The sequence below is a fragment of the Dipodomys merriami genome, unplaced genomic scaffold (assembly GCF_024711535.1).
Source record: "Dipodomys merriami isolate MVZ:Mamm:240054 unplaced genomic scaffold, mDipMer1.0.p SCAF_10, whole genome shotgun sequence".
In the NCBI taxonomy this organism is placed as follows: domain Eukaryota; kingdom Metazoa; phylum Chordata; class Mammalia; order Rodentia; family Heteromyidae; genus Dipodomys; species Dipodomys merriami.
Genome location: NW_027202271.1, coordinates 20,167,315 through 20,192,793, shown reverse-complemented (window position 1 = coordinate 20,192,793; position 25,479 = coordinate 20,167,315). Strand labels below are relative to the sequence as shown.

General features: G+C 49.4%; 1 protein-coding gene across 1 annotated transcript; it reads right to left on the bottom strand.

The window, feature by feature from the left end:
• Nucleotide 1: 1 nt before the first annotated feature.
• Gdf11 (growth differentiation factor 11) lies at nucleotides 2-17,244 on the bottom strand. The gene is made up of 4 exons (XM_070042490.1): nucleotides 16,749-17,244; nucleotides 11,072-11,469; nucleotides 7,743-10,123; nucleotides 2-82 (listed from the first exon to the last, which is right to left on the bottom strand). The coding sequence occupies exons 1-3, from the start codon at nucleotides 17,242-17,244 to the stop codon at nucleotides 9,743-9,745; spliced, it is 1,275 nt and encodes a 424-aa protein (XP_069898591.1). The 3' UTR covers nucleotides 2-82; nucleotides 7,743-9,742.
• Between the last annotated feature and the right edge of the window lie 8,235 nt (nucleotides 17,245-25,479).

Here is a 25,479-nt window from a genome sequence, read left to right as displayed (position 1 = left end):
TGCTCCTTTAAGTTCTCAAAGCCAGATCAGACCAGATGAGGGGAGCTTCAGGGGCAAATATTAGAGCCATAATTCTTTTATCCTTTGGAAAAGAAGATAAGAAAGAGGATTGAGTCTACCTTCTAAGCCTGTTTATTCTCATGTTTACACTTAGAGACATCCTTCTACTTTGTGAAGAGGACAAGTTACCCCTTGAATTTTTGCTTCAGCAGGTTAAAGTGATCATGAGATAAAATAGAGAAAACTTGGGAGGTTTTAGGAACTGCAAAGGATATAACCATAAAGGCTAATGACTGATAAACTTCTTTTGTATGCCTTGTTGTTGGATAAAATGTGTCAGAATCCCAACAGTAAGAAGGGCCCTATTTTCCAGGATGGCCTAGCATGATACTAATACCAGAAGTCATTTTGCTTGGCCTTGTTGGTTATATAGTTCGTGTAGGTAAATGGCCTGGATATTCCTTAGATAAAGCATGACAGGTGTCAGATATTTAGCATCATTACCTATATCATTGATACATAAGCAGTGGGACGAGATGCTTCTTGTTTGTGTTTGTTTGCCAGTACTGGAGTTTGAACTCATAGCCTTGTACTTGTTCCACTCGTGCTTTACTACTTGAGCCATATGTCTAGCCTGGCTTTTTTGTTGGCTAATTTGGAGATAGAATCTCATGGACCTTTCTAACCAGGCTGGCTGATTCTCTGATCTCAGCTTCCTGAGTAGCTAGAATTAGAGGCATGAGCTAGTAAAATAACTGCCTGGCTTGCGTGTATGTGTGCTAGGGATTTAACCCAATGCCTTGGACATGCTAGACAAACACTACCACTGAGCACTAAGGTACATTCCAAACGCTACCTCTACTTTCTTATCAAGCCCAGTAAGTCAAATTAGAATGCTAGTTTATTTTGTTTTATTTAAATGTGCCATTGATGTTTTGGCAGTGATGTTTCTTGCTGAGACTCCTGATTAGAAAAGTATAGTCAGCCCAAGCAGGCTGCTTGCTTGTACTTGAAGTTGTATATATGTTTGTATATATATTTAGTATTTTTGATGTGTTAGTGTTGTATTTCTCCTTTTAGTCTTTATACTTGAATATCTATAAAAGCTTGGTTTATTTTTTTTAGTGGAGGGGAGGTGTGAAGTCATAAAACTTAAAAGCCTGGTATCTTACCTGGAATCTTTGCTTCCACAATTAGATTTTTTTTTTTTTTTTTTTTTGTCGTGGGGCTTGAACTCTGGGCTTGGTGCTATCCCTCAGTTCTTCAGCTCAAGGTGAGCACTCTACCACTTGAGCCACAGCACCACTTCCAGGTTTTCAAGTGGTTTATTGGAGATAAGAGTTTCACAGACCTCTTCCTTCCCCCCCCTACTTTCCCCCCCCTCCCCCCCCCACTGGCTTTGAACCTTGATCCTCAAATCTCAACCTCCTGAGTAGCTAGGATTACAGGCGTGAGTCCAGTTCCATAATTAGATTCTGTGTTTGTTGTTTGTATGAAAATCGGCCTGGCTAAATAAATCTCTCATGGGTGAAGAAAGCAGAGACCAATATTTAGACACTTCAGCAAAACTATACTGTGGAGAGCAGATCCAAAGGTTTGCCCATTTATGAATTTTGCTTCATCTGAGACTTTGTAGAACTGAGGAATAGAAGAGAAAATCGGTTAAACTTTCATCTCTTCAAACTGTACAATTTGAGTGACTTTTCCTCTTCTCATCAGTCTTCTGCCTCCTCCCTTTCTTTAACTTTGGACTCCAATCTTTGGATTAGCTTTCTTTTCTTTTCTTTTCTTTTTTCCCCCCTTACTGTCTTTATAAGAAAGCAATCAGAGAATTATTCTTTTTGTGCTGAGAGAGATTATAGATTCTGTAAGAATTTCTACCCCTGGATGTAAGTGAAGAAGCAATGGCTCCTTCGATGGTTTCTTCTCTTTATCTTCCATGACCTTCCAGAAATATAAAGTGTTTCTCAATATGTAAGGATTTTTTTTTTTCTTGTTAACCTTTTTTCCATTTCTGCAGTTCAGGACTAAGTTCCAGCTGAGTTGCTGGTAGCTTACACCTATAATCCTAGCTGCTTGAGAGAGAGTGAGACCTGGAAGATCAGGATTTGAAGTCAGACTGTACTGAAAAGTCTCTATGAAACCCTGTCTCAAATGGACCAGCAAAAAGCCAGACTGAAGACATTGGCTCAGTTGGTAGATCAGCATCCATGAGTAAAATCTGAGAGAGAGGTCAGTGTCCTAGATTCAAGCCCTAGTACCATCCTCCTCTCCCCTGAGAGAAAGAAGAAGGGGAAGGGGGAGAATCTAACCTCCAAGTATGGTGTTTGTCTTCTTTTTTTTTTTTTTTTTTGCCAGTCGTGAGGCCTGAACTCTGGGCCTGGACACTGTCCCTCAGCTCTTCAGCTCAAGGCTAGTACTCTACCATATGAGCCACAGTGCCGTTTCTGGCCTTTTCTGCTTATGTGGTGCTGAGGAATCGAACCCAGGGCCTCATGCATGCAAGGCAAGCACTCTACCTCTGAGCCACCTTCCCAGCCCCTGTTTTTTGTCTCATTGTTATTTCACACTTTTTGAGCACACGTAGTTTACCATGTCTATGTCTAATCCCAAAGGTAAAACCCCATTTTATTTGCTTAGATAGAACAGACTTCTAGGCTTGTAATTCTTTATCTAGGATCCAAGTACCCCTTCTATCCCTTATTTTTTCTCCTGGGTAATTCAACATCTAGATGTGGTCAGTTGACTTTTCCTTACTCTGAAGCTGTGATGTTCCCTGCATACCCTGAAGTTCTTAATGTGGAAGTCTTTGACCAGGAGCCAGTGACTCATGCCTGTAATCCTAGCTATTCTGAAGGCTGAGATCTGAGGATTGAGGTTCAAAGCCAGCTTTAGCAGGAAAGTCCTGAGACTTATCACCAATTAATCACAGAAAAAGCTGGAAGTGGTGCTGTGGCTCAAGTGTGGTAGAATGCTAGCCTTGAACAAGCAAAAGGAGCTCAGGAACAGCACCCAGCCCAGAGTTCAAGCCCCAGGACTGGCAACAAAAAGTGGTGGGGTGTGGGGGTGGGTCTTTAAAAGCTGTGGAGAGAACAGGCTTCCTTTGCTGTAAATCTGTACCTTTTTCTACTTTTTCTAGAATAATCCTGTTTCTCTTCCATCCCTAAAATGCCTTTGTCCTGCCCCATTTCTTGAGAATTACTGAAAATAGAAAGCTAGAAGCTTGTGTGGAGTTGAAGGCTGTAAGAAGGAAGGTGTCAGAAAGCAGAACTTACTGGTGTTAAACTGAGTCTTCTTGCTATAATTCACATGGGAAATGGAGGGAGAGAGGAACTCAGATCATTAAAACAGGATATAGTTTTTCCATTTTTCCCTGTTCTCTTTTATGAAGCTTCTCACCATCAGTGCCACTTGTAATTACACAAGTTCTTTCCAAATCTAACCTTGCCTGCTCTTGGTGTTTCTAGACCCTTGTTTTTCCTTTAAGGGGATTGAAAATGAAAGGTTTAGCCGAGCACCGGTGGCTCACACCTATAATCCTAGCTACTCAGGAGGCTAAGATCTGAAGATCGAAGTTCAAAGCCAGCCTGGGCCAGGAGAGTCCTGAGGCAGGAGAGTCCTGAAAGTCTTATCTCCAATAAACCAGAAAACTGGAAGTGGTGATGTAGCTCAAATGGTAGAGCTCTAGTCTTGAGCTGAAGAGCTGAGGGACAGTGCTCAGGCCCAAAGTTCCAGCCTCACGACTGACAAAAAAAAAAAAGAAAAGAAAAGGCTTCACACCTTTAAACTCTTTAACTCCATGGTTTCTGACTTTTTTCATTATTTTTCTTCTTTGTTGTCCCTATATTTAGTTTCCCACCTCTCATATCAATAAAATAATAAATAATAGATTAAAATGTAATGCTATGTGTTAGATGTTTAGATTTCTTTGTTCTATCATACCAGCTCCGAGACCTGGGCAAACTACTAAATAAAATCTTCTTCTTTTTTTATTAAATTTTCTAAATGGTTGGAATCCTGTTGTGAAGGTTACAGTGAAAATTAACTGATCCCATATTATATACCATGATTTGCATGCTATACTTTGCATAGCAGTCAGTCAGTAAATATTAGTTCTTAGGTTTATTACCATTAAAACTTAGGCTAAGTGGCATTTTTTTAAAGTAGGTGCCAGTTAAAGAATAGAGGTTGAGGCTGGGAAGGTGGTTCAGTGGTACAGTGCTTGCCTTGCATGCATGAGACCCTGGGTTTGATTCCTCAGTATCACATAAGCAGAAAAAGCTGGAAATGGCACTGTGGTTCAAGTGGTAGAGTGCTAGCCTTGAGCTGAATTGCTGAGGGACAGCACGTAGGCCCAGAGTTCAGGCCCCATGACTGACAAAAAAAAGAGGGCTGGGAAGGTGGCTCAGAGGTAGAGTGCTTGCCTTGCATGCATGAGGCCCTGGGTTCAATTCCTCAGTACCACATAAGCAGAAAAAGCCAGAAGTGGCGCTGTGCCTCAAGTGGTAGAGCACTAGCCTTGAGCTGAAGAGTTGAGGGACAGTGCCCAGGCCCAGAGTTCAAGCCCCATGACCAATCCAAGAAAAAAAATAAGAATAGGGGTTGAGGGGCTGGGAAAGTGGTTCAGTGGTAGAGTGCTTGCCTTGCATGCATGAGGCCCTGGGTTCGATTGCTCAGCACCACATAGGCCAGAAAACAGCTGGAAGTGGCATTGTGGCTCAAGTGATAGAGTGCTAGCCTTGAGCTGAAGAGCTGAGGGACAGTGCCCAGGCCCAGAGTTCAGGCCTATGACCAACAACAACAACAAAAAAAGAATAGGGGTTAAGTGGAATAGCCCTGTGTATGCGTACATGTGCTTACTTATTCAATTGTTTTTGGTGTAGAGACTGCAGAGAATTGTAGGTGCTCTCTTAGCCCCAGATCACTGGCAGGAAAACTGACTTGGTCGTTTGGGGCATTGATTTTCTTCCTCCAGCTCCTCACATGCAAAACCTGGTTAAAGGCAGATTATAGGATAACTACTTGTTCATTATCTTGAAGGAGGTTTGGGAAAAGGGGGCAAAAACTTTTTAGTAGGCTGGAGACTTGTAGCTTGCACCTGTAAACTTAGCTTCTTAGAAGGCTGAGATCTGAGGATTGCAGTTTTAAGCCAGCAAAGTCATTGAGACTCATCTCCAGTTAACCAGTAAAAATGTCGAGTGAGAGCTGCCTCAGTACTGGCAGAATGGGGGGGGGGGGGGGGGAGCGTGGGGAAAGAGAGAAAGAAAGCCTATTAGTCATCTTATACCTTCTTCTGAATGCCTTTTCAATGCAGTGGACAGATGGGTAATAGGACCCATTATTGGCTCAGGCTAAAAGCTAGGGATAGATCTAGAGAGGTAGAGCATCAGCTGAACTGAATACGCAAGCAAGAGTGCAGGCCCTCTGTTCAAGCCCCATTACTAGCACAGAACAAATAAAGCAGTTCTTTTGGAGGAAAATAGAAAGATGGGGCTTTTTTGGGGGGGGGGCAGTCCTAGGGCTTAAACTCTAGGCACTATCTTTGAGCTTTTTACTCAAGGCTAGCACTCTACTACTTGAGCCACAGTGCCACTTCTGGCTTTTTCTGTTTATGTGGTACTGAGGAATTGAACCCAGGTTCACTCTACCACAAAGCCACATTCCCAGCCCAGATGTAGCATTTTTATTATGCATCCAGTCTCAACTTTACCCATTCCCAACTTGTTTTGTTATTGGTCTGGGTGGAGGTCAGTATGCTCGTGGAGAAGTACATTGAAACTCTCATTTGGTCCTCCTTCATGTTGGGTCAGGTTCATGTCACAGAAGTTTTTTGTTGTTTATTTGGGGCAGCACTGGGGCTTATACTCAAGAGCTTTACATTTGTTAGGGAATCACTCTATTGCTTGAGCCATGCCTGGCTCATGTTCTGGCTGTTTTTGAAAAAAGGTCTGACTTTTTCCCTAGACTGTCCTGACTGCAATCCTAGTCCTAGCTGGGATGACAGCTGTACCAGCATGCCCAGATTTTTCTGTTAAGATAGCATCTCCTTTTTCTGCACAGGCTGTCCCCTAGCCATAATCCTTCAATCTCTACCTCCCATCATTATTTTTTTTTTTTTTTGTCGGTCGTGGGGCTTGAACTCTGGGCCTGGGCGCTGTCCCTCAGCTCTTCAGCTCAAGGCCAGCGCTCTACCACTTGAGCTACAGCGCCACTTCCGGTTTTCTGGTGGTTTATTGGAGATAGGAGTCTCGCGGTCTTTCCTGCCCGTGTTGGCTTTGAACCGCGATCCTCAGATCTCAGCCTCCTGAGTAGCTAGGATTACAGGCGTGAGCCACCAGTGCCCGGCTGCCATCATTATTTTTAATGTAAACCAAGCAAGATTCTCTTGCCACCTTTAGCTCTCCTGTCCCTGGAACAAATGGTGCTGTCTATATGGGGACAATTTTTGTTGTGGGCACAGTATTTGAGGTGCTTGTTGCACAGGCAAAAGGAATGGGTGTTGGTGTGGTTCGTGGGTTTTGGTGACTGCTGAAGCTACCTAGGACTAAGGACTGCAGAATAGGAGAGACATCAGCTATATTATCCCAAGAGAACTTACATTGTTCATTCTGAGGAGATTTGGAGATGTCTTCAGAGAATTTTTAAAAGAATTCTGACTTTCCAGAAAAGAACTGTTAAATCCCTTCCCTCTCCTATTTTCTGTGTCCCAACCCTCATCCCACAATCCTTAAGTGTTTTCTGTCTCGTTCCAAGGACCCCTTTAGATCCTCTTCAGTTCCTGGTCTCCATGGTGTAAATGTGGCGCTTGATTAGGGAGAAGAGGTCAGCACTGAATTCTAAACTCTTTGACTGCTTTTATTTTTCTTTTTTCAGGTTCAAGTGCTGGATTGTGTCATGTGACCATCCCAAAACTCAGAGCACCCTATGGCCATCTTTGCCCTCTGTCACATAACTTGAAAACTGCCTGATGGCCTTTTTGCAATGATTCCTCTTTCCAGGAAGCCTTGATCTCAGTGAAGAAGTCCTTTCCTGGCATTCCAGTACCCCTCTCAGCCCCATACTTCTCAGACACCCTTAACAAACAAAGGCAATCACACACATGATGTAACAAATACACAAAAAAAGTAAATAATTACACTAAAAACTGGTATGTTTGGAGGGGCACTGACCAGGTCCACACACACAAGGTGTGTGTGGTGGGGGTAAGGACTAGCTCCTTTTAGGGAGCTGGGCCATGTCCCCAAGCCTCTTTGTTCCCATGCCTCTTTGGGGATGTGTAAGGATGAGGAAGACTTCAGCTTTTGGGCTTATATTCCTAAGAGTTCTCCCTCCTTGCAAAGCTCTTTACGATGGTAATAAAGGGGCAATGTTTTAAGTGTCCCCCAAGTTTAATGCCCTAACTCTAGACTATTGAGGGAAGTTGACTGGTGCCCACTGTTCAACCCCCACCCCATCAAGAGGCATTTGGCCCTTAGAGGAAAGCATCTTCACTTTTCTGTTCCTATCCTTCCACCAAGGAAATGTAAATAGTGTTGACAGTCAAGGGTGTCTTGTTCTCCAAGACTGGGTTAGAAAGGATGAACAGAGCCAGAGGAGAGGCTTGGGGTTAACATGGTCGCCATATGGGAAGTGAGTTGAAAAGTCACTCCTTTATAAAGCACCTTACCTCATTTTCTCACTATGAGAATAAGAGAAAGATGCTAAGACTTAGTAACATCACCTTCCCAAGGTTGATCACATACCTTTGCCCCTTCCATGGTCTGGTCTAAGCAGGAGAGACATGCTCTCAGGAAGAACAAGTCTTCTAGGCTTGCTCACCAGCTTGTGCTTTACTTCAGCTTTTTTTTTCTGCCAGACCAGAACTGCTGACTCTGTATAGAGGGAATTCTTTTGCTGCATACTTCCTCCCTGTAGGCTCCTGGCTGGAGCCAGGAGGTAGCTGGTGAGGTATGGGTAGGGTATGGAGATTCTCAACTCCGTGGCTTCAGGCACTGTCCAGCTGGGAGGCAGAGGGGAACTTGTACTTCGAAGCCTGTGACTCTGCTAAGCCTCACATGTCTTCACCACCACTCTGGTGCCCTGGTTATCTAGTCCCACAGCGAGAGGTATTTTATGTCCATAAAGTGCCCGTGGTAAGTGCTCAGAATTCATCTCTTGGCTGTGGCGGGTGCTGCTATTTTTCATTCCATCGAGGGGAAGAAACTGAGGCACAGTGAGTCCAGAGGAGGGTGGGTGAGGATTGTGAAAGGAATGAAGGGGCTCAACTAGTGGCTTGAAGTGGCAACGTCTGCCTGCTCCGCAGCCTTCCAAATCAGAGGGTCTCCATCCTTCTCATCCTCTGCTGTAACTGGCCTTGTCACATGCTGTGCCCCGCTGTACTACCCCTCCCTGCTGCCAGATACTATTTTCCAAAAATAAAAGATAAAAATTATAGACACTCTACTCCCTTGTTTTCCCTCCTTCTACCCTGAGCTTTGGGGTTGGGGGACTAAAATGTCCCCATCTCCAGAATCCCTTCCACCTTGGTCTGCTGGCTTTATTCCCTAGCCCAGAGCAGTGATTTGGATTCAAATGCCCTGTGACCTTCAGCCTCTTTACTACTTCCTAGACCCTTTCTAACCCTTCCCAGACCTGGAGGACTCTGGGATCTGTATTTTTTTTTTTCTTGACCTGAAGATAGAGGCTGGGAGCAGAGGCATTCCACAGGCTCTTTGGTCTCTTGGCTGAGGGGAATTTGGGCATAAGCAGGTTGTACCCCCTGGCAAAATAATACCATAAAAGTGGGCCTGAGGGTTAGTTTGGTGGCTCTCATATAGATCCTGGATGTTGAGGGCTCCCTCTCTCCCCCAGCTCTTAAACCCTAACCTGTTTCCATGAACACTCACCTCAACCCCATTTGGCTCAAAAAGGTTAGTTAGGGTGATTATGGGGTAGAAACTTTTTATGTGTTAGCCCTCTTGCCCTTCAATCCCATTCCCAACCCTGGAGGCTTTATACAAGTGCTTAAGTGGGTATTGGGGAAGAACAGGGTTTGAGGAATAAGGGACAAATGGGGCATTGTGGGCAGGGGCCCCCTATTCCAGTAAAGCCAAATACCAAAAAAAAAAAAAAAAAAAAAAAAAAAAGTCACAATAAATAAATAAATAAAATTCCCAAATCCTTAGTTTTGCCCCTGTCTTTGTTTCCCTTCCCCTGGCAACTTTTGGAGGGAGAGGGAAGAATCTAAGAATGGATTTTTGATTTCTTCCTACTGAGTAATCAGGGGAACTCCCCAAACTACACCAAGCCTCTCACCTCGCCAGTAGAAAAAAGGAGGCTTGATGTGGGGCTTTCATTTATTACTCCATGTCAGTCTCTTTCTCAGCATTTGTCTCTGCCTAGTCTCCTGTCTTGTCTGCCTCTCTGTCCCTTTGCCTTCTCCATGCTGCTCAGTTTGCTCCTGTCTCTATTCCTCCATCTCTACCTCTGTCTCTACATCTCTGTCTTCTTGCCAAACCTTCTCATCCGCAAACCTCCGACACTGCCTAACCCTGACCATGCCCCTCCTTTTCCCTTTGCCCCAACCCCTCACCCCTCAATCCCCCACTTGCCTCCCTCTGTTGTATTGCACACTGCATGGTCAGGGAACAAGGTGTGGTGTTCATGGGAAGAGGCGGAGGGAGCTGTAGGGCTTGGGGGAATTAGGGCCAGGGCTGGGTCTTGGGGAAGGGTCTATGGGGGAGGCCATCCACTGTCCCCCACCTTAGGAGCAGCCACAGCGATCTACCACCATGCCAGGGATCTTGCCGTAGATAATCTGCTGCTTGTCATTGAAGTAGAGCATGTTGATTGGGGACATCTTGGTTGGGGTGCAGCAGGGCCCAGCAGAGCCTCTTGGATTGGCTTGTTGCACCAAGTGGGTGTGTGGATACTTTTGCATGAACATGTACTCGCATTGGCCAGAGCAGTAGTTGGCTTTGTAGCGCTTAGGTGCGATGATCCAGTCCCAACCAAAAGCCTCAAAGTCCACTGTGAGAGGATATCGGCAGCATCGGGACTCGCTTGAGTGCTCATCACAATCCAGGCCCAGGTTCCGCCGGGACCGTTTTGTGTTCTCTAGGACTCGAAGCTCCATGAAAGGATGCTGAGGGTCAGGGAGAGGGGAAAGAGATGTGACATAGCCCTGAACAGTAGATCTTCCCTGTTCCTTTCCCTGCTACTTCTCACAGGGGCATCAGAACAGAAACCATTGACTTCTAGGCTGTTCCATCGCTACTAACCCCAGACAGACCCTATATTCTACACACTTTTGTCACCTAACCATCTCAACTCACCTCCCCTGATTCTCCCTTTTCTACCAACCTGAGCCTCATCAGCAATTTGGCCCAGGGCCTCAGGGGCCAGTTTGTGAGTCCCTCCCACCCCCCACCTCCCAATAACTGACACCTTTCTTTATCCCAAATCCAGTTTTCAGCTGGCTTGAGTCCCTGGATAGCTTTTGTTTGTTTTGTTTTTGCTTTTTTTGGTCAGTCGTGGGGCTTGAACTCTGGGCCTAGGCACTGTCCCTGAGCTCTTCAGCTCAAGTCTAGTGCTCTATCACTTGAGCCACAGCGACTTCCTGGTTTATTGGAGATAAGAGTCTCATGGATTTTCCTGCTGGGGTTAGCTTTGAAGTATGATCCTCAGATCTCAGCCTCCTGAGTAGCTAGGATTACAGGCGTAAGCCACCAGTGCCCAGCTCCCTAGATAAGTTTGTTTTGTTTTGTCAGTCATGGGGCCTGAACTCGGCCTGGGCGCTTGTCCCTCAGCTCTTCAGCTCAAGGCTAGCACTCTACCACTTGAGCCACAGTACCACTTCTGGCTTTTTCTGTTTATGTGGTGCTGAGGAATCAAACCCAGGGCCTCATGCATGCAAGGCAAGCACTCTACCACTGAGCCACCGCCCAGCTCCTCCCGATGCCTCTAGAGTCAGCTCCTGACCCCAGAGGAAAGAACACTGGTCCCCAATCCTTTCACATGCCTAGTCCACTTTTTCTAACATCCCCCACCTCCTCAGGGCCATATCCACCACCACTTCCGGCCCCCTGCTCACCAGCCCCTCAGCTCCTGGCCCCAGGGAGGTGACCGCCAGGTCTGTGCCACTGGGATCAAAGGCGTTGATCTCGATGCCCCAGTTGCTCTGTGGCTGGCGGAACCAGCTGTGTAGCACTTGCTTGAAGTCGATGCTCTGCCAATGGCCGGAGCGTGAGTGTAGCTCAATCTTGAGTGAACGGATACGGATGTGACGCCGGCCTCCACCCCCTCCCCCAGTGGTCCCTTCCCCAGTTAGGGGTTTCAGTCGCAAGATCTGCAGGTAGACCGTGGCTGGGCGGGGTACCGGCCGAAGGTACACCCACAGCTGGGCCTTCAGTACCTTTGTGAACATCACCTTGGGGCTGAAGTGGAAATGGCAACAGAGAGGGCTGCCATCTGTCTGCACTGCAGGGTCAGCTGATAAGAGAGAAGGGGGCACAGCATCAGCAAAGAGTGTTTGTGTAGCGCTTCAGCAACCCTGGGTGGCATTGGCAGGTTCCTCCGAGCCTGAGTTTTCCAGTTCTTTACCCTTCTCCCGCGCCTCTGGTACCCAAGTGTCTCCTCTCTAGGATGATGACTGTTAGGCTTTCCTGATCTGTACCAGTTTCACTAAGCTACAGATTCCCCTCTACCAAATGACCTATAAAGCTAGTTATTAGGTAATTCTTCCCTCCAGAGCTTTCCAAGCATGTAAGACCACAACTTTTTTCTCTGAACCTTCAATGTACCTCATTACTCCTGCTGTACTCAGGTTACCTTGCCTTCCTCTTCCTCAGGTCTGCTCTGATCTGTTTAATGGTGGAGCCTGGTACCCCACCCCCAAAAGAAAATGGCCTTAGAGGAGATCTGAGAGGTCCAGAGAGAGTATAGGCTAAATTTGCCTCAAAGTAGAACTCAGATGTAGGCTTCTCATCTTATTCCTTTACACCTACCAGATTGCCCATTCCCTCTCCCCTAAATCAAATTCCCTGAGCTGCTTCCTCATTGCCACTACTGCCCCAGCTCTCCCCTCCCTCCCTCTCTCCCTCCCTCCCTCCCTCCCTCCCTCCCTCCTTCCTTCCTTTCTTCCTTGTGATACTGGGGTTTGAACTCCGGGTCTTGTACTTGATAGTCAAGCATTCTAACACTTGATTCATATCCCAGTATTTTTAGCTTTAATCAACAATTTTTCAGGTAGAGACTCAAGCTTTTTGCCCAGGCTGACCTCTTCAGACCATGACCCTTGTATCTTCACATCACAAGAAGCTGGGATTATACAGGCATGAGCCAGGGTGCCCACTGGCCCCAGCTATTGCACAGTGTCGGAAATCATTTTCAGCAAATGACATTAATTATTAGCAATTGTCTCTTTCTCCCCCGAGCTTTTTTTGGTTCCTCAGTCTACTGCTACAGTAAGTCTTTAAAAAGTTTCAATACCCCACTTTACATTTTGATCCATTTTCCCTTGTTGGGGGCCATAAAGAGGTATTGATAAATATTGGTTCTCGCCAGGCGCCAGTGGCTCACGCCTGTAATCCTAGCTACTCAGGAAGCTGAGATCTGAGGATCACGGTTCAAAGCCAGCTGGGGCAGGAAACTCTGTAAGACTCTTAACTCCAATAAAGCAGTAGAAAAACGGAAGTGGCGCTGTGGCTCAAGCGGTAGAACGCTCGCCTTGAGCTGAAGAGCTGAGGGACAGCACCCAAGCCCTGAGTTCAAGCCCCACAGACGACAAAAATATATATATATATATAGTGTGTATGTATATATATATATATATATGTATATAGATAGATAGATAGATTCTCAATATACGTCCCCTGTGTCTTCCTCAGTTCTGATTTCTCTTGCTTCTTCCTAATTACTTAAATAGTTGGGAGTGCCCTAAATTATGAAGTTTTTCATGCCCAGGTTTCATATTCTGAAGGACTTAGCATATGGTGTCTCCCATCAACATCCCCCCAACCCTCCCCAAAAGGAGCTGAGATGGGGAGGAAAGTGCTTAATGATTTCCATATATTCAGAACATGATACACAAAGTTCTTCTGTCCTGTAGCATCTTTTCCTTGGTTCTTCTGAGGTCCCCGTGCTCTGGTAGTCCTCACAGTTACTCTACTGGTGGGAGCGTCAGTAGAGGTGCAGTGGAGGGGATTTGGGGAGTGGAGATTCAGAGATTAGGAGAGTAGTAGCTGGGTCAGGGAAGCTACTAGTGAGATCTGGAATGACAAGCAACAGTCCACATGGCATAATGTGCCTAATTACAGCATAGGAATTACCTGGGTTTTGCTGTTAACTACTCATCTCCTTGTGAACAGATTTCTCATAAGTACAAAGCTGTACTCAACATTCCATGCTGGGATCTTATACAGGCAAAGACTTCAATTTTTCCTAAACTCTTACTCTTTGGTTACAACACCAGTGGATTTGGTTTTGTTTTTAACTGGTTCTGGAGGTTGAACTCCGGGCCTGGGCGCTGTCCCCAGTCTCCTTGTGCTCTACCACTTGAGCCACAGTGCCACTTCTGGCTTTTTCTGAATGGTTTATTGTAGTTAAAAGTCTCACAGACTTTTCTGCCCTGGCTGGCTTCGAGCAGTGATCCTCAGATTGCAGGCTACTGGGTAGCTAAGATTATAGATATGAGCCACCAGACCCCAGGCCACCAGTGGGTTTTAACTACTGCCAGACTCCTTACCTACCACACTTTTCAGTGTGGTAGAGGTAATTCTCAATCAATGTTGGTTTAACTCTCTAAGCTCTAAACCTATGTCACTACCAAAGCTGACTGAGCTAGGATTTGGAGGTAATGGATTGGGTACTAGAGTCTTGTCCCCACAATCTGGTTCCTTATCCTCCCTCATTCTTCACCCACACTAGAGAACCCTCACACCTACACTTCTGTGGATGTGGGAAAAGGGAGAGGAGAAATGGAGAGATCTTGGAATGAAGGCAGGTTAGATCACAGTAAGGGAAGAAGTCAGTCTGGGAATTGCAGAAGGCTGAGGTAGTGAATTGGAAAGGAGTGGGTAGGAATTAAGCTAGAGGTAAGAGGGGTAAAGAAAAGAGCAGAAAGGGTGCAGAGGGAGAAACAAAGGGGAAGCAGGTAGAGCTACAGAGGGAAATGGGGCTTGAGAATGTCCCCAACACATGTCGTTCCGCCCCCCCCCCCCAGCACTCATGGGGAAGGGAAGGGGCCACATCTGTGTTGGATTGATCTGGTTGGTGGCAGGCAGCAGGTCAGGTTTAGTAGGCGGTGCTGGTGGGGGAGAGAGGTCATTGCACTATTTTCAGCAAAGGCCCAACCCCCCTCCCCGTTCACTCCCCCCCTTTCCTCCCCCCCCCCCCACTACACCCCTCTCCCAACCCAGGCTGGAAGGCCTGGGGGCAGAAGGTTGGGGCTGAGAGGGCAGGGGCCTCAAGGGGTGTGCCAGAGAGACAAACTAAGGGGCTGGGCTTGGCTCCCCGAAGGGCAGGGGGCTGGGTTCTCAGGATGAAGGCTGGGGTGAGAGCGCCTGAGAGGGTCGAAGGAACTAGGGCAGGCAGGCACAGCAGCCTGGGCGAGGTGGGGGCTGGGGTCCACTGTACAGGGCTGGGGGAGGGGAGACAGGGGGGAGGGGAGCAGAGGCCATCTCTGCTGACAAACACCTCCCCCGATTAGCAGAGCACAAGTCTCTTATTAAAGCGGGTCCCTGGGGATTAGACTATAAAAGTCTCTTTTTCCTTTTCCCCTCTCTCCCTCCCCTCCCCTCCACTCCCCCTCCCTGTCTTAAGAGCACTGCTAGACTCTTAAAGGGGCCGTACAATATACCTGGCTGGAGACCTAGTCGTAGTTAACCCAAGTCCTGGGGGGTGGTACTAGAGGGGAAGTTGAGGTAAGACCCCACCCCACGAGTTTGTCCTTCCCTCCCTCACACCCCACCCCGACTAAGCTGGGCTGCCCAATCCGGTACACAGGAAAGGTCCCTTCCCTTCATGCATCCCCATTTCCAGAGCTAACTGTGGGCTCAGGCCTTAATGTTAAGGGATGCTGAGCGTGGCAGCAAGAACATCACAGCCTAGAAACCCTTCCATCCTGGACATCCTTACACTGTAACACATAGACCCGAACATCTTTTTCCCTTGCACCCTTCATTTTCCAGCGCGCGCACGTGAAATCAGAATTCCTCTACAACTATTTTCTAGAATGCCTCCCCCATTCCTGTGAATCTCAGACTGACCCTCGCTCCCCAAGGCAGAAACCCTAGAAACAGAAGGAAGACTAAGGAATCCAAAACCAGTGCTCCATGCCTTGACCCGCCACCAAGTGTAACTTCCCCGGTTCTCTGCATCCTCTTCACAACACTGCCCAAGGACTGTGCAGTTAAGTTCTGCAGAACTAAGTGCTTCAGGCCCTCGGCCTCCCAGAGGTACACCTGTGTTCCTGTGCCTCTAACATGGGGGGTGGGCTATTAGGGCTCCCCTCAGCCCCTCAGCTTTTTATGACCCATCTGCCAATAAACCAGTCTCCCTCCTCTGCTGTCCAGAGCCATAAAACCAAAGAGTATGTGTGAGTGTGTGTGAGTGTGTGTGTGTGCTGGTGGGGAACCTTGCCATTCCACTGGGGAATAGAGGGGGCCTGGTTCCCTGGAGTTGGGGGGTATGTGTGGAGGGGAGACCCAGCAGGAGAGGGGAAGAGGGAGTCACCTGACCCCAGGGAGAACTGGAGGTGGGGGTGGTATAGGATTGGCCTGGATTTTCCAGGCCATAAAATTTCAAAGCAGCTCATGTCTATTAACATGTTCATCTTCCGTTTGGTCAGGAGTTCGGATGCCTGGGTCCCACCGGCGTGCCCCCCCCCAGCTTCCCTCACCCCCACATCTAGTTCTTTCTCTTTTCTCCCTAGATCTTCCTCGGGCTCCTGCGGGTAGAATGAGGGACGGACACTGAGGTTTGAGTAACCAAAGATGTCCTAAGCGCCACCACCCCCCCTCCCCCGCGCGCGCCGCGGAGTGGAGTTCTCCAGAGCTCTGTCAGGACTGGGGTAGTAACCCAGTGCGGAGACCAGGTTCGGGCAGGTGGTTGAGGAGTGCCAAGCTGGGCTGTGGGGCAGCAAGCAACCCGGGGTTCTGGAATCCTATTCCTGAGACGGGTGAGAGAGAGGGGCATCCAGTTCCCCGCAGCCTCGCGGGGCGCAGCCGCGGACGGAGCCCCCGGGGCGGAGAGTGGACGCGGGAAGCCGCGGGGCGGCTGCACTGCGGCCGCCCGGGGACTGGGCTGGACTGCAGGGGTCCGCGCGCCTCGCGATTCGGTTCCAGCCTAACACCCCCTCACACACACACACACACACACACAGGGCCCTTCAGGACACACCGGGGGCGAGGGGGGGCGGGGAGGGCAGCCAGGGGTGTGCGAGGCAGGGTCTCCCTCCCCTGCCCCACACCTCAACCCCAGCCTCCCGGGACGGGGCGTACGCGCCACTCCGCTGCCCCCCCCCCGGCACCGCTCAGAAGAAAAGAAGAAGAAAGTTCTGCGGAGCGGCCCCCGGCCCCCGGAGCCACGTTGCGGGGCTGGGGGGGGATGTTTGTTTGCTTGCAGAAAATAAGCTTCCCGGACACGGTCTCCCCCCCACCCTTTTTGCCGGGATCGCCCCGCTCGCTCCGGAGCCGAGCGCGCACGGCCCCGCGCCCGCCCCGCGCCGCCCCGCGCCGCCCCGCGCCGCCCCGCGCCGCTCGCGCACTTACTCTCCTGGGCCATGCTGATGACCGTCTCGGTGGTGGCGTGGTACTCGTCCTCCTCCAGGAAGTCCTCGGGCTGCAGCGCGTCGCCCTGGAAGTCGTGCAGGTCCAGGATCTGCTGCAGCGGCGGCGCCTTGGGCAGCAGCTGCTTCACCACCTCGCGGCTGATGTTGGGCGCCTCCTTGAGCCGCAGTTTGCTCAGGATCTGCGACTTGATGCTCTCCAGCCGCAGCTCGCGGCTGTGCTGCCGCCACACGCACACCGGACAGCCGTCCGGCTCGGGCGCCGCCGACGGGGCGGGCCGGCTCGCGCGCTGCCCCCCGGCCCCGGCGGCCCCGACCCCGGCCCCGGCCCCGACCCCGGCCCCGGCCGCCGCCGCTGCCGCCGCCGCCGCCGCCGCCGCCGCCGCCGCCGCCGCGGGGCCCTCGGCCGCCTCCCCCCGGGGCCGCAGCTCCAGGGCGAGGAGCAGGAAGCCCAGCAGCAGCGGGGCCGCGAGCACCATGCTGCAGGGGAGGGGAGGAGGAGGAGGACTGGGGGGCGGGGACGCCGGAGTCCCGCGGGGAGGGGGCGGGGGAGGAGGGGAGGAGGAGGAGGGGGTCCGGGCGGCGCGGGATTGGGGGCTGCCCGGCCGAGGGGGGGCCGGGGGGGCCGGGGGCGGCGGGCGCGCGGGCGGGGCGGGCGGGCGGCCGGGGCGGGCGGCTGGGGGGGCCCGGGCCCGGGCCAGGCCCTTTATAGCCCCGGCCCCCGTGTCGTCAGCGGCCGCGATTGGCTGCGGAGCCAACAAAAGAGGTAGCGCTGTCATCCGAGGCGAGAGAGGGAGCTGGAGAGAGCGGAGGAAAAGAGAGAGGGCGAGGGAGAGAGAGGGAGGGAGGGAGGGTGAGGGAGAGGAGGGAGGGAGCACCGGCCCAGAGGAAGACGCGGGGATGGAGGGATGAGGGAGGGGAGGGGGGCGCAGATAGGGATCGGGGGGGGGGGAAAGGGTCGGATCCGGAGAGACCCCCAGTAGGCAGTGGAGAGAGGGGGAAACAAAGGAGGGAGGAAAGAAGTCCGAGTGGGGAGAGACTTGGAGAGAGACAGAGACAGACCGAGAGGAAGAGAAGAAAAGACTAGGGCCACGGGTCTCAAGAGGGAAGAGAATCAAAGACAAAGATGAGGAGAGCCCAGACAGAAGTGTGACTAGAGCAGAGGAGATGTCAAGGCACGGAGAGAAGAATGAGAGCCGGGGACCCTAGTGATGGGGCCCAGACCAGCACCCAGGGAGAGACACAGGAGGGCAGATACCCGGGAGGTAGCAGAGAGTCATCAGGAGCTTGATGCAGGTAACTGGGGAAGGCAGAGACTCCTTCAGTTGCCCTGAAAGATAGGGACCCAGGAACCAAGTCAGCCTTGGTGGCAGCACTAGGAGCCCACGGGGAAGGAAGAGGAGGATCCCTGACTATGAGAGGTACTCCAAAGAAGTTGTTTAAAGAAGCCCCATAGGCTGTGCACCCAGCAGCTCATGCCTATGCCTGTAATCCTAGCTACTCAGGAGGCTGAGATCCGAGGATCAAGGTGTGAAGCCAAGCCTCCAATTAATCACCAAAAAAAAAAAAAGCTGGAAATGGAGCTATTGCTCAAGTGGTAAGAGAGCTAACCTTGAGTGATAAAAGTTAAGGGACAGCACTCAGGCCCTGAGTTCAAGCCCAGTACCAACACACACACACACACACACACACACACACACACACACACACACACACACACACACACCACGGAGATTGTAATGCTAGCTAGCCATCTGAAGTGAAACCTTGTGTCAAAAAACTGAGGGCAGGGGCTGGGAAGGTGGCTCAGTGGTAGAGTACTTGCCTTGCATGCATGAAGCCATGGTATTCCTTGGCACCACATAAGCAGAAAAAGTGGCGCTGTGGCTCAAGTGGTAGAGTGCTAGCCTTGAGCTGTAGAGCTGAGGGACAGTGCCCAGGCCCAGAGTTCAGGCCCCATGGCCAGACCCCCCCCCAAAAAAAAATTGCTCAGGGACAAAGCCCAGGCCTGGATTCCAAGCCGCACAACAACAACAACAACAAAACAAAGAATACCTGAAGGCTCAGAATGGAAGAAGGCTCTGCCCAGATGGCTGAATGGAGATGGAAAGTTGTCAAGAGAGAAACTCAGATGTGGGACCAGCCCTCTTATAAGGAGATGTGACCTTAGGCACAGCCAGAAAGCAGAGTGGAAGAATGCTTAGTGATAAAATGCTTTGGGAGAACTTAACTTCAAGTGTTCATTACCTCCTCAAGACCTTAGTTCCTCTAGGGCTATTTCTCAGTCCTCACAATTTGGAGCTTACTAGGCAAATGGTAAATATTTACAAGGTCAGTCATTTGGGGGGGGGGAGGCAGAAGATGAACTTCATTATTGAGCTTCTCAGACCAAGTAGAGGGGTGTGTTGATTTCCATTCTGGAATTAAAACTCAATACAATAATAAAATATCTTAAAGTTGGGTTGGTAGAAGCATAAGAGCAGAGTTGGGTAGGTGAGCTAGAGCAAAATGAGGGAAAAAAATTGGGGCTCCAGGCATAAGGGCAGGGTCAATGCCTCATGCCTATAATCCTAGCTACTCAGCAGGCTGAGATCTGAGGATTGCAGTTCAAATCCAGCCTGGGCAGGAAAGCCCATGAGACCCTTATCTCCACTTAACCAGCCAAGAGCCAGAAGTGGAGTTATGGCTCAGGTGGTAGAGCACCAAGTGGTAGAGCACTAACCTTGAGCAAAAAAAAAAGTTTGGACCACAATACCTACCCTCAAATAGGTTTTTTTTTTGGTCATGGGGCCTGAACTCTGGGCCTGGGCACTGTCCCTCAGCTCTTCAGCTCAAGGCTAGCACTCTACCACTTGAGCCACAGTGCCACTTCCAGGTTTTTCTGCTTATGTGGTGCTTAGGAATCAAACCCAGGGCCTCAGGCATGCGAGGCAAGCACTCTACCACTGAGCCACCTTCCCAGAATTACATAGTAATTAATAGAAACCTTCATGGGCTTCTCCTTCAAAATTCTTTCCCTTTCCCTTCTCATCCCAAAGAGCAGTGGTTGCCTTTATCAAATACTTAGCTATGTCCTGTTCTTCAGTGTTTCTCTCTCATGAAATTTCCTCAACAAAATTGTAATCACCTTCTTTTCTAGGGAAGGTAGCCCAGTCTTCACTTCCTCACCAAACACTTCTAATAGAAAGTTCAAAGATAAATCAGATTCAGGTTCTATCTTCCAGAGGCATCCAGACCAGACAAGATAGTAGCAGCTCTAGACCAGAGGGGCAAGCCAAGGCACTGCAAAGGTCAGGAAAAGTAGAAAATTCCTCTCTCCTAAGATTATCTCTAAATCTTTGCACAGGTTGATTTTTTCCTAGAACAGTTCCTAGGACATGGCTGTAGTTCAGTGGTAGAATGTGTGCTTCTTATATGCAAGACCCTGGGTTCAATCCCCACCCCCAAGTACCTCCTGAATCTCTTGACTAAATTTACTCCTTCCTTGGGTCTCTGTATTGATGGATGTGTGTGTGTATGTGTGTGTGTGTGTGTGTGTGTGTGTGTGTGTGTGTGTGTGTGTGTGTGTGTGTGTGTGTGTGTGTGTGTACTGGTGCTTGAACTCAGGCCTTGCATTCTCCCTGAGCTTTTTGCTCAAGGCTGGTGCTCTACCACTTGAGACATATCTCTACTTCTGGCCTTTTGACAATAGGAGGCATGAATCTCAGGGACTTTTCGGTCTGATCTTCAGATCTTAACCTTCTGAGTGGCTAGGATTACAGGTGTGAACTACCAGTACTAAGCAAAAGTTCAGTGAGATTGGTTAATACACCAGAAGTCCTTTTTTTTTTTCTTTTTTTTCTTTTTGTCGGTCCTGGGGCTTGAACTCTGGGCCTGGGAGCTGTCCCTCAGCTCTTCAGCTCAAGGCTAGCTTTCTACCACTTGAGCCACAGCACCACTTCTGGTTTTCTTGGGGGGCTGGGAAGGTGGCTCAGTGGTAGAGTGCTTGCCTTGCAGGCATGAGGCCCTGGGTTTGATTCCTCAGCACCACATAAGCAAAAAGAAAAATGCCGGAAGTGGCTCTGTGGCTCAAGTGGTAGAGCGCTAGCCTTGAGCTGAAGAGCTGAGGGACAGCGCCCAGGCCCAGAGTTCAGGCCCCACGACCGGACCCCCCCCAAAAAAGAAAAGTCTCTTGGACTTTCCTGCCTGGGCTGGCTTTGAACCATGATCCTCAGATCTCAGTGTCCTGAGTAGCTAGGATTACAGGTGTGAGCCACTGGCACCTGGCCAGAAGTCCTTTTCTGATTCTCAACTAGAACTATGCTGTGTGGGTTCAAATCCCTGCAATCCTTCTTTTCAGACTATGTAGGTTCTGAAAAGTTTTAACATCTTTTTACACCCTAGATTCTTCATTTTGTAAGACAGGATAACATTATTGTACTTATAGGTTCGAAGCCAGCCCAGGCAAGAAAGTCTGTGAGACTGTTATCTCCAATAAACCACTAGAAAACTTGAAGTAGCGCTGTGGCTTGAGCGGTAGAGCACTTGCCTTGAGCTAAAGAGTGCAGGGACAGCACCCAAGCCCAGAGTTCAAGCCCCACGACCGACCCCCCCCAAAAAAAAGAAAATACTGTACTTATTTCATAAGATTATGAGGATTGTCTTATATATTAAATGCATTAGTCATAACCAGGCTCTACCAGGTCATAACCAGGTTATGCCTATACCCCTAGCCACTCAGGAGGCTAAAATCTGAGGGTCATCATTCAAAGCCAGCCTAGGCAGGAAAGTCCATGAGACTCTCATCTCCAATGAAGCAGCAAAACGTCTTAAATGGAGCTGTGCTTCAAGTAGTAGAGTGCTAGCCTTGAGCAAAAAGCTTAGGGACAGGGCTGGGATGGTGGCTCAGTGGTAGAGCTCTTGCCTTGCATGCCTGAGGCCCTGGGTTTGATTCCCCAGCACCACATAAGCAAAAAGAAAAAAGCCGGAAGTGGCGCTGTGGCTCAAGTGGTAGAGCGCTAGCCTTGAGTTGAAGAGCTGAGGGACAGCGCCCAGGCCCAGAGTTCAGGCCCCACGACCGGACCCAAAAAAAAAAAAAAAAGCTTCGGGACAATGCCTAGGCCCTGAGTTCCAATCCCAGGACTGGCATAAAAATAAATTAATAAATAAAAATGTATTAGTTATTACCCTTGCTGTAACTTACAACACAAGAAGTTTTCACTAAGTATTCCTTAGCCATATTGAATAAAGAATGAATGAGCACGAATGGGCTTTGCTGAGGGAACCTGCAGAACTGGATAGGAGAGAGAAAGCTCTGTATTTGTATCCAGGAGGTATTACTGTTTGCCAAATGCAGGCAGAAACAAATGAGACAGAAAGAATGTCTCTTAGCTTTCTTTCTCAGGAGTACCAGAACGAGCCTTAATCCAATAAGTGGACAAGCCTGCCATCTGGTGTTATAACATGGAATATCAGCTCCTCGAAGGTTAAAACTAAAAAAACTGTTTTCATGGCTTGTATATGGAGTTTTGTTGTGTTGTGTTGTGGGTAAGGGGAGAGGAGAATAGAAATGGAACTCATGGCCTTGTGAATACTAAACAGGCATTGTACCATGGAGCTATCTCCTCAGCCCAAGAACTTCTATTTCATAATGCTGTAAGTATATTTTTCCTCCAGTCCCTACATCTTTCCCTCTTTCCTTGGTCCTCTAGGATTCTGAAGTTGCAGTATTTCTGGAAACAGCCCATAGGTTTTTCTTCTCCTCTCCTCTCCTTCCCTTTTGTTGCTTTTCCTTTCTTTTTGAGACAAATCCAGACTTGCTATGTAGCATAGTCTGGCCTTGAACTCATAATCCTCCTGCCTCCACTTCCAAAGCACTGCTCACTGCGGAGCAACACCGTGCTTGGCTCTGGGAGGTTTCTTTCGTGAGCTTCAGGAGGCCAGCTGTCCCAGGCCCAGGCCTGAGGGAGGGAGGTTCTCTCCTCAGCCCCCTGGTGACTTTACAGGAAAGGAGTTAGTTACAAGGGAGAACTGGACATTAAGGTTTTTGCACATCCCAATACATGCCAACTCTGGCTTGGGTTCCCGCCCACTGTCCTGGTCTCCCTGGCAACTGTCTTCCTGCCAGGGGTGCCCCCTTGCCTGGTGTTACCCTGGCAACCTTCAGGACCCGCCTTCAAGGTCCTGGCTGGTTCATAGTAAATGTGGGTCCAGGCCTGAGGAGGCATTTAGATTGTGAGGGGTGGGGATAGGAAGCAGTGTTCCAGGGGGCATGGCAGGGTGAAGTTTCAGGCCCTTCCCGAGTGAGGGGCTGGTGTGTGTCCTTCAGTAGAAGGTCTGTGACATTCTGCAGAAGAAGAGCTGCAGCTTTGAGCTACAGATCTCCACAGTTCAAGGCCACTACTGCTTGAATTGGAGAACACTGTAAGGAGAGAAATCTGCTGGCCTGCACCCGCACCCGCAAACGGCCTTGTCCTTGGCCAACCCAACCCGGCTCAGGCAGGATCCCTAATTTGTATCTATCTATCTATCTATCTATCTATCTATCTATCTATCTATCTATCTATCTATCTATCTATCTATCTATCTATCTATTTGGCGCTGTCCCTCAGTTCTTCAGCTCAAGGCTAGCGCTCTACCACTTGAGCCATAGTGCCACTTCAGCTTTTTCCTTTTTGCTTATGTGGTGGTGAGGAATCGAACCCAGGGCCTCCTGCATGCAAGGAAAGCACTCTACCACTGAGCCACCTTCCCAGCCCCTGTATTTATTTATTTAATGGGTTGTGGGGCTTGAAATCTGGGCCTGGGCCCGTCCCTCACTCAGCTCTTCAGCTCAAGGCGAGCACTCTACGACTGGAGCCACAGTGCCACTTTGGTTTTCTGGTGGTTAATTGGAGATAAGAGTCTCATGGACTTTCCTGCCCGTGCTGGCTTTGAACCCAGATCCTCAGATCTCAGCCTCCTGAGTAGCTAGGATTATAGGCGTGAGCCACCGGAGCTGGGCTAAGATCCCTAATTCATCTCCCTCTTTGCTCCTAAAGTCCTTATTTTGAGTTCATTCCCTGGCACTACTGGGCTTTCTTGAGACAGGGAGGGAAGAGGAAGGATGGTTGAGCTATAGTGGGGAGAAGGGCCTCCCTGGAGGTTTTCTCTTCCCCTCCCAGCCTGAGGTTCCAGGAAGGCCAGGAGGCTGTGCTGGGCAGAGGGTGGTGCACAGATCTGCTCCCACAAGCCCCAGCCCCGCCCCCAGGGAGGAGGAAGGCACTGTGTAATTACTGCCCTTTCCCACACCACTGTTCTCAACCCTATAATTTATCTTGCCCTGGTCTCTTGGCAGCTCTGTGAACCTCTTTAGCCTCAAGGCTCTCTTAAGAGTAGTTGGGGTTGGAAGAAGGGAACCAAACCTAATTTGCATTTCAAATTTGCATTTCAAGCTGGAGGCAATACCACTAGAGTTCTTCTTCCCTGAACTCTTTCTCCATCTTCACCCAGCCACTTCTCATAGCTTATTTATTTTCTTTTCTTTTTTTTTTTTTTGGGTCCGGTTGTGGGGCCTGAACTCTGGGCCTGGGCGCTGTCCCTCAGCTCTTCAGCTCAAGGCTAGCGCTCTACCACTTGAGCCCTAGTGCCACTTCCGGCTTTTTTCTTTTTGCTTATGTGGTGCTGAGGAATCGAACCCAGGGCCTCATGCATGCAAGGCAAGCGCTCTACCACTGAGCCACCTTCCCAGCCCCAGCTTATTTATTTATTTAATTTAATTTAATTTTTTTGTGCCAGGTCTTGTGGCTTGAACTCAGGGCCTCATATACTTCTGGCTTTTTGATAGTTAATTGGAGATTGGAGATTAGAGTCCCATAGACTTTCCTGCCTCTGGAGGCTTTGAACTGTGATCCTTAGATCTTAACCTCATGAGTAGCTAAGCTGACCAGTGTGCCAGCTTGAACCACGGGCACCTGGCTTCTCTGCCTTTTTTTGTTGTTGGTGGTGGTCATGGGGCTGGAACTCTGGGTCTGGGCACTGTCCCTTAGATCTTCAGCTCAAGTCTAGTGCTCTACCACTTGAGCCACAGCGCCACTTCTGATTTTCTGGTGGTTTATTGGAGATAACAGTCTCATAGGGGCTGGGAAGGTGGCTCAGTGGTAGAGCGCTTGCCTTGCATGCAGGAGACCCTGGGTTCGATTCCTCAGCACCACATAAGCAAAAAGAAAATAGCCGGAAGTGGCGCTGTGGCTCAAGTGGTAGAGCGGTAAGAGCTGAGGGACAGCACCCAGGCCCAGAGTTCAGGCCCCACAACTGTACCCCCCCCCCAAAAAAAAAAAAAAAAAAAGAACAGTCTCATAGACTTTTCTACCCAAGCTGACTTTGAACCAAGATCCTCAGATCTCAGCCTCCAGAGTAGCCAGGATTATAGGCATGAGCCACCAGCCCAGCCTTTTCTGCTTTTCTTATTACTCCAAGTCTAGGGTAGGGGTGGGGGTGGGGGCCAAGCCTGGTTGCATTGCTCGGCTGCGCCATCAGGAGGCGCCATATTCTAACTACTGGTCAGAAAGGGGTCTATATGGAAAATGAACTATGTAACTTGTGGGCAGGGATGGAAGGGGAAAACTGGGGGAAAGCAAAGGAAGGGGTGATGAGAGAGAGAGAGAGAGAGAACGATAAAAAGGAGGGGGATTCTGAGTGCAATATATACTTCTCCAGTGGTGGACAGATGCTGGAGGCTCCAGGCCCAAGTGATG

What these genes read in the sequence shown, in the direction of transcription:
- Gdf11 (XM_070042490.1), bottom strand. Translation starts at nt 17,244, where the DNA reads ATGGTGCTCGCGGCCCCGCTGCTGCTGGGCTTCCTGCTCCTCGCCCTG. An exon ending in CATCAGCATGGCCCAGGAGA is followed by an intron (nt 11,470 to 16,748) that starts GTAAGTGCGCGA and finishes CTCTCTTATCAG; the next exon opens with CTGACCCTGCAGTGCAGACA. An exon ending in GGCCAGGAGCTGAGGGGCTG is followed by an intron (nt 10,124 to 11,071) that starts GTGAGCAGGGGG and finishes CCTGACCCTCAG; the next exon opens with CATCCTTTCATGGAGCTTCG.